The sequence below is a fragment of the Coregonus lavaretus genome (genome assembly GCF_964263955.1).
Source record: "Coregonus lavaretus genome assembly, chromosome: 4".
Lineage (NCBI taxonomy): Eukaryota > Metazoa > Chordata > Actinopteri > Salmoniformes > Salmonidae > Coregonus > Coregonus lavaretus.
The window spans coordinates 9,085,620-9,094,835 of record NC_139991.1 but is presented as its reverse complement, the minus strand read 5'-3'; the positions used below and the strand labels follow the sequence as shown (position 1 = coordinate 9,094,835).

General features: G+C 44.6%; 1 protein-coding gene across 1 annotated transcript in view; it reads right to left on the bottom strand.

The window, feature by feature from the left end:
• Positions 1 to 215: 215 nt before the first annotated feature.
• Positions 216 to 9,216, bottom strand: part of LOC311128567 (C-type lectin domain family 18 member A-like) — a gene marked incomplete at both ends in the record, with an annotated part of 21,473 nt that continues 12,472 nt past the window's right edge. Inside the window, one exon of the mRNA XM_084160753.1 lies at positions 216 to 229. Coding sequence (XP_084016879.1) covers positions 216 to 229 — 14 coding nt within the window. The remainder of the gene's footprint in view (positions 230 to 9,216) is intronic.

Genomic DNA, 9,216 nt, shown 5'->3' with positions numbered 1-9,216 from the left:
ACTCTTTCTGTAACATGCATGATACACACATACAATAGTATATCCAGTGCACGCTATGGCTGGGCAATCAAATTAATTTGGTTAATTCAAATATACGTTTTTGCACGATATTCCAAATGCCTGTATTACAAGAATCAATTTTATGTTTAATTTTTTTGTTTTAATTAGTGTTTACGTCTGCTTGTTCTCATGTTGTCTTTTTGGTCTCGTCTCCTTCACTCTTTCTGTGCTGTGTCAGAGAGGAAGAGGCGAAGCGAGAGGTTTCACTCTCACCAGAATCTGTCCAAAATAAACCCAACGTGTTTCTATGGGCTTATTTTGGACCTAAGCTTGTCACCTTCCTTCCCTCCTTTGGGACAACGACTCCCATTGTTAGGGCGGAGACATGAGTACCTCATCATCAACGACCTCCCGAGTGGCGCAGTGGTCTAAGGCACTGCATCGCAGTGCTAGCTGTGCCACTAGAGATCCTGGTTCGAATCCAGGCTCTGTCGTAGCCGGCCGCGACCGGGAGACCCATGGGGCGGCGCACAATTGGCCCAGGGTAGGGGAGGGAATGGCCGGCAGGGATGTAGCTCAGTTGGTTGAGCATGGTGTTTGCAATGCCAGGGTTGTGGGTTCAATTCCCACGGGGGGCCAGTATGAAAAAATAATAATAATAATGTATGCACTCACTAACTGTAAGTTGCTCTGGATAAGAGCGTCTGCTAAATGACTAAAATGTATATGTATATACAGATCTCTGGCTGTGTGCTCCTTCCCATTTACACACACTCACCAAGCCCCTCCACCTGCCTCTCAAAACAACACAGATGAGATCACTTCTTCCTCTCTGATAAGCGGTTTCAACACGCTATTTGCATTTGAGGTTTGGTGGTCCAACAGAATCGGTCATATGGACACCGAAACACATTGAGACATTATTTTACTGTAATAAAGGAGAAGGTATCGATACCCTTTTTATGTCTCAACTTCTCTAAAACGGGAGTCTCAATGAACATTGTTTCTGAAAAATGTATGCTCTGCACAGAATTACAGTGGACAGGCTAACATGCTGTTCAAACAGTTGGAGACGGACAGAAGGGTGTGTTCATAACAATTTAACTGTTCTGCCTTGTAAGCTATCAAATACTACAGATCCAAGTTGGCTAAACTTGAAATATAAAGATTAGTTGGCTACTCACTAGAACGTGGGCAGACTTGAAAGCCAGATCAGTGATTATTGCAAAAAAAGCCAGTTAAACTATTTAAATAAAATAATTATATTTAGCCTAGTTATAATTTCACAAGCCTTGAATTCATTAGATGATTTCTGACTGTTTGAAATGCAGTGTATTTGACCTTTAATTGTACAACAAAGCTTAGTTAGAAAAACCTTAAAATAATCTAGATACTGTATACTGTATATCATGAATCGTCCATAAATTAGAAAAAATTTTAGATATGATTTTTAGGCCACATCAACCAGCCCTAGTGCACGCACACAATTTACATGCAGACATGTAAATTAATAGACTCAGTCGCAGCACACACATTCAGTCATACAAACAGTTAGAAGCTCTAAAACCAGTTTCATCTGCACTGTGGCAGGCATTTGTCTATCACACTAAGACATGAACACAGTATCTGCATTTCTCTCTGCATCTACAATCAATATCCCGTTATCATGCGCTCCAGTGCTGTTGTACAGTTTGTTCAATGCAGTGCAGAACAACCCTGACTATGACCTACTGTAAGTCAAAATGGGTGATTGTACTTCCCTTTTAAAAACAACAACTATTTCAGTAGTTTTGTCTCCTGTACCAATCAACTGTTGAGTGGCAGCTAGGCTACGCAGTGGAGCTTTGTATTAACAACACTGATTAATGCAGGTATGGTAAACACACACACACACACACACACACACTGTTATTGCTTGTCTTCCTCCTCCACTGCCCACCTGTTTAACCTGGTGACCTTCTCCCTGCTTTGTTCATTTGCATGATTCCATTGCAGCACTGCAGTTTGGTTTAATCCCTTTATCTGCAGCCCGACTCCTCCCCACATCCTCCCATCCTCATCCCCCTCCTAGCGCTGCCGGCCAAACAGCTGAACACACTCATCCCTGGTCCATAGGGACTCCTGGACACTGTCTGTGATGTCACCTCAGAGACCTCAGAGATGCTCCCAACACACAGGAGTAAAACTGGCCTCTTCCCAAACTAGTCTAGAAAGACACACATCACACTGCCAAGTTCACAAACGATTCTGAACAAACAAACACTCAGATACTAGAACACAAAAGTTCCACTAAAAACCACACACACTCATGCTCACAAACACAGAGACCAATGGAATTATGCAGTCTGTAGAAATACCCCAAAACACATTGTAGCAAACCGTTTTAATTCAGTTACTGGATGATTGAGAAAGCAGAGACAGTGGTGGTCATGGTAATAATAATAATAATAATTGGTCATTTAGCAGACGCTCTTATCCAGAGCGACTTACAGGAGCAATTAGGGTTAAGTGCCTTGCTCAAGGGCACATCGACAGATTTTTCACCTAGTGGGCTCGGGGATTAGAACCAGCGACCTTTCGGTTACTGGCACAACGCTCTTAACCACTAAGCTACCTGCCGCCCAATGGTACTGTACATTCAGTGCATTGGGGAGAATTGTACCATCAAACTGACAATGCAGGGAGGCAGTTATGGCAAACATCACAAATTAATCATAATTTAGCTAAGTCTGAAAAAATAATATGCAATACAAAAAAACTGTATAGTACAAAACACAGATTTGTGCTGCCATGGACCATCTACAGTAGAGCTCAAACTCTGTATTTTGGTTTGGAAGTTCTCCCATTGTATGCTTTTTTCCTGCACTGATTAGACAGGCCCAGTTCTGACCAGCAATAGCATATATGAGCAACAAGGGTTGGAGTGAAACACACTGGATGAAATAAAACCATTTCAAGTGGAACCATAGAGAATACATCTTCCCAGCTTCTGCTTCACACACACCCAGGCCGGGTACATCGAACGGCCCAAACGACCCATCTCCCCAGCACCTCCAATGCTGTGCTCTCCACCCTCGAGTGCCGAGTTCATCACCGGCCAACTTCCCACAGGGCAATGTGCTCTGGAGCTGTGGATGTATACACACACACACACACACACACACACACACACACACACACACACACACACAGACAGACAGACACAGAGGAGTAATAGAGACAGATAGAGTAGAGGGAATAAATGGTGTGGTTTGTATCCCAAATCCCCAGTAATCCTAGCTAGCGCTCCATTCAGACGTGACTGTGCAGAGGACATTAATATTCTACAACACAGCGGATGAGGCTAAGAATGGAGGAGCTTTTCTCTATAGACACATACCCATGCATGCACACCCACACACCACACAAACTGTACACACCCACGTGCACACCCACACATACTGTATACACCCACGTGCACACACACACCATACATACACAAGTGCAAACAAGCATGTACACACGCACACAAAACCAGTTCTTAGTAATCTCTCATTGGGCCTTGTTTTCATTACTACTGCAATGAGGGCCCAAAATGGAAGCTCCAACAGTCAAGGGGTAGGAGGGGAGCTAACAAACAGATGTGGTTGTAGCCTAAAACACAATTCCCATGCTGCAGAACACTGGATCAGTCACACCCCTACCTCTCTAATATATACACTACCGTTCAAAAGTTTGGGGTCACTTAGAAATGTCCTTGTTTTCGAAAGAAAAACATATTTTATGTCCATTAAAATAACATCAAATTAATCAGAAATACAATGTAGACATTGTTAATGTTGTAAATGGCTATTGTAGCTGGAAACTGCTGATTTTTTATGGAATATCTACATAGGCGTACAGAGGCCCATTATCAGCAACCATCAGTCCTGTGTTCCAATGGCACGTAGTGTTTGCTAATCCAAGTTTATCATTTTAAAAGGCTAATTGATCATTAGAAAACCCTTTTGCAATTATGTTAGCACAGCTGAAAAATGTTGTGCTGATTAGAAATGCAATAAAACTGGCCTTCTTGAGACTAGTTGAGTATCTGGAGCATCAGCAATTGTGGGTTCGATTACAGGCTCAAAATGGCCAGAAACAAAGAACTTACTTCTGAAACTCGTCAGTCTATTCTTGTTCTGAGAAATGAAAGCTATTCCATGCGAGACATTGCCAAGAAACTGAAGATCTCGTACAATGCTGTGTACTACTCCCTTCACAGAACAGCGCAAACTGGCTCTACCCAGAATAGAAAGAGGAGTGGGAGGCCCCGGTGCACAACTGAGCAAGAGGACAAATACATTAGTGTCTAGTTTGAGAAACAGACGCCTCACAGGTCCTCAACTGGCAGCTTCATTAAATAGTACCCGCAAAACACCCGTCTCAACGTCAACAGTGAAGAGGCGACTCCGGGATGCTGACCTTCTAGGCAGAGTTGCAAAGAAAAAGCCATATCTCAGACTGCCCATCTTAATCTTTTATTTTTATTGGCCAGTCTGAGATATGGGTTTTCTTTGCAATTCTGCCTAGAAGGTCAGCATCCCGGAGTCGCCTCTTCACTGCTGACATTGAGAATGGTGTTTTGCGAGTACTATTTAATGAAGCTGCCAGTTCAGCCGTTTCCAGCTACAATAGCCATTTACAACATCAACAATGTCTATACTGTATTTCTGATTAATTTGATGTTATTTTAATGGACAAAAAAAATGCTTTTCTTTTGAAAACAAGGACATTTCTAAGTGACCCCAAACTATGTATATGTGTACACTGGGAAGAACAAGTACTTGATACACTGCCGATTTTGCAGGTTTTCCTACTTACAAAGCATGTAGAGGTCTGTCATTTGTATCATAGGTACACTTCAACTGTGAGAGACGGAATCTAAAACAAAAATCCAGAAAATCACATTGTATGATTTTTAAGTAATTAATTTGCATTTTATTGCATGACATAAGTATTTGATCACCTACCAACCAGTAAGAATTCCGGCTCTCACAGACCTGTTAGTTTTTCTTTAAGAAGCCCTCCTGTTCTCCACTCATTACCTGTATTAACTGCACCTGTTTGAACTCGTTACCTGTATAAAAGACACCTGTCCACACACTCAATCAAACAGACTCCAACCTCTCCACAATGGCCAAGCCCAGAGAGCTGTGTAAGGACATCAGGGATAACGTTGTAGACCTGCACAAGGCTGGGATGGGCTACAGGACAATAGGCAAGAAGCTTGGTGAGAAGGCAACAACTGTTGGCGCAATTATTAGAAAATGGATGACGGTCAATCACCCTCGGTCTGGGGCTCCATGCAAGATCTCACCTCGTGGGGCATCAATGATCATGAGGAAGGTGAGGGATCAGCCCAGTATGGATTAAAATCCTGCAGCGCATACAAGGTCCCCCTGCTCAAGCCAGCGCATGTCCAGGCCCGTCTGAAGTTTGCCAATGACCATCTGGATGATCCAGAGGAGGAATGGGAGAAGGTCATGTGGTCTGATGAGACAAAAATAGAGCTTTTTGGTCTAAACTCCACTCGCCGTGTTTGGAGGAAGAAGAAGGATGAGTACAACCCCAAGAACACCATCCCAACCGTGAAGCATGGAGGTGGAAACATCATTCTTTGGGGATGCTTTTCTGCAAAGGGGACAGGACGACTGCACCGTATTGAGGGGAGGATGGATGGGGCCATGTATCGCGAGATCTTGGTCAACAACCTCCTTCCCTCAGTAAGAGCATTGAAGATGGGTCGTGGCTGGGTCTTCCAGCATGACAACGACCCGAAACACACAGCCAGGGCAACTAAGGAGTGGCTCCGTAAGAAGCATCTCAAGGTCCTGGAGTGGCCTAGCCAGTCTCCAGACCTGAACCCAATAGAAAATCTTTGGAGGGAGCTGAAAGTCCGTATTGCCCAGCGACAGCCCTGAAACCTGAAGGATCTGGAGAAGGTCTGTATGGAGGAGTGGGCCAAAATCCCTGCTGCAGTGTGTGTAAACCTGGTCAAGACCTACAGGAAACGTATGATCTCTGTAATTGCAAACAAAGGTTTCTGTACCAAATATTAAGTTCTGCTTTTCTGATGTATCAAATACTTATGTCATGCAATAACATGCAAATGAATTACTTAAAAATCATACAATGTGATTTTCTGGATTTTTGTTTTAGATTCCGTCTCTCACAGTTGAAGTGTACCTATGATAAAAATTACAGACCTCTACATGCTTTGTAAGTAGGAAAACCTGCAAAATCGGCAGTGTATCAAATACTTGTTCTCCCCACTGTGTATATATATATATATATATATATATGTGTATATGTGTGTGTGTATATATATACACACACACACACACACACACACACACACACAAAGACGCACATAGGCATACTCTGTATCTGGGTAACTGTGTGGACCCCTCAGGCTATCTGTGCTTTCCACTTATCATTTTATTGCCAATTAACAGAACACATCAATGCAGCTTCACAAATATACCTTCAAGGCGGTACGAGACTGTCTGTGTGTGTGTGTGTGTGTAGGGGAGCTATTAATCACAGTCAAATCCATTCATTTCACTCTTTGTTGCGCCAATGAATCTTTTGTTTTAGTTAGAGTGCTTGTGTAGAGGAGGGGGTTGAGTAAAACATGCTCCCCGCTAGTTCAGCTGTGTTCTCATGTGTTCTGTTTTCACCAGCCTTATCACTCCACTTCGAGCTCTGGTCCACACACACACATACCCATACACACAGGCAAACACACACACACACACGTACCACCCACCCACCCACCACACACACACACACTCCTCTCCAATCCTCTTTACTGACCCCTCTCTACACAAAGGCCTCGCTCTCTAAGAAGAGAGAACCAATCGTTTTCCACCAATCGGCACCAGGAGATTAAGAGCTTTTAAACGGTGAGCTGTTTAAAAATGTCAGCCCAGCAACACTGCCTGCATTAGGACGGCCCTGGATGATCAATATGAGATTGCAGATCTCGCCACCTGCCTAGAACACACACAATTAAACAAAACCAAACAAACAATACAACCCCTCCTATTCTGACTCCATCACACGGATGAATTATAGGGTTGAGAAATGTGTGTGTGAGTTTAGACACTTCGTGCCATTGTAGGCCTGACGTATATCGATCTCTAAAAGGCTCTTTATGAGGAGCCCTGAGTGCCATTGATTCCAACTGAGTGCATCATTACAATGTGTAGGCTGTGTCACACAGCCTCTCCCTCATAAACACAGACGTTAACACTGCACCCAGATCAGGAGTTAGGGCTGTGGTGTGTTTTTGTGTTCTCTGCTCTGGTTTTATACTGAACAATCACTTGACTCCAGCATCCCTCAGCCAGAGACACCAGGTAAAGATGTAGGGTCCTGATGTCTTTCCCTTGCATGCTGATCTAAGGTCAGTTTTGAGTTTTCTGCTCTGATAGTGTTTGAACTCCTCTCTGTCCGTCTGTCTCTCTCTCTCTTACTCTGTTGACATGGTGACGTCCATGTCCAACAGGTGTTTAACACCTCTCTCTCTCTCTCTCTCTCTCTCTCTCTCTCTCTCTCTCTCTCTCTCTCTCTCTCTCTCTCTCTCTCTCTCTCTCTCTCTCTCTCTCTCTCTCTCTCTCTCTCTCTCTCTCTCTCTCTCTCTCTCTCTCCTCTCTCTCTCTCTCTCTCTCTCTCTCTCTCTCTCTCTCTCTCTCTCTCTCTCTCTCTCTCTCTCTCTCTCTCTCTCTCTCTCTCTCTCTCTCTCTCTCTCTCTCTCTCTCTCTCTCTTCTGCATGCTGGGAGTGTTTGGTGCGTGCTGGAATTGTTTGAGTGAGTGCTAAGTGCGAGTGTTGTGTAGAGTTAGATATCCTGGGTTTTCCTTTTCTTGGTGATATCCTTTTTTTCTTCTATGCATGATTAAGGTTATTATTTCTATTTTTTTGTTGCGGTAGAATTAAGTATATTGTTTTTCGTGTCGAAATTACCCTGATTTTGGTGGGGATGGCGGCCCGAATCGGGACGCCGTCCCTGTCACTTCGGCACGGCTTTAGGTGTGTTATGAAGCTACTGTCACGTGGAAGAGGTTTTGGTCGCCGTAGGAGAGAAGGTAGGATATGAGAATGTTGCTTATGCGTCACGGATGAATAAAGCGGTGGTGGTATTTCCTTAAAGAAGAGCGCCTTGTTGATCGTATGGTTGAGCATGGCATACTTCTTAAAGGAATGTTTATTCAAGTTACGCCGCTTTTTTTCTCCGTCAACAAGGGTAACGATTTCAAATGTACCGCCGTTCATTCCAAATGAGCTATTGGAGCGCGAGTTATTGCGCTTTGGGAAGTTTGCAAGTTCAATTAAGGTTGTCCCATTGGGTTGCAAACACCCGGCGTTGAAACAGGTAATGTCGTTTCGGCGACAGGTGTTTATGTTTTTGGACTCACCGGAACAGACTTTGGAGTTATCGTTTAAAGTCAAGTATGACAATAGATTGTATATGGCTTATGCTAGTACAGGTAGTCAACGGTGTTTTGAGTGTGGGGATGTTGGTCATAAGCGACATGCTTGCCCGAAAAGGGAGAAGGCAGAGGGAGGGGCGCAGGTGGTCCTCGTACGCCTGGGCCCACTGATGTAGGAAAGAGGTGGGCTGACAGTGGTAGAGCAGCCGCACGCATCTGTTGCTGAGGAACAAGTTGTCCGTGTTGAGGGCACAGAGGTGCAACTTGTACCAGAGGGAAATGTTATGCAGGGGGGATTTTTTTGTTGTAGAAGGTAAGGATGGATCTGAAGGGCCATTTCCTCAGGACTGGTGAGGAGGTGCCCAGTACGAGTGCTGTGGTACAGGAGGGGGTACATGTGGAGCTAATCTCCCAGGTAGTGGAGGAGATGCCCACTACAAGTAATGGGTTACAGGAGAGGGTTCATGTGGAGCTCATCTCCCAGGTAGTGGAGGAGATGCCCACTATGAGTGCTGGGGTACAGGGGGGGCTAGTCTCCCAGGTAGTGGAGGAGATGCCCACTATGAGTGCTGGGTTACAGGGGGGGGCTAGTCTCCCAGGTAGTGGAGGAGATGCCCACTACGAGTAATGGGGTTCAGGTGGGGCTAGTCTCCCAGGTAGTGGGGGAGATGCCCCACTACGAGTAATGGGGTTCAGGTGGGGGCTAGTCTCCAGGTAGAGGAGGAGATGCCGCACTACGAGTAATGGGGTTCAAGGTGGGG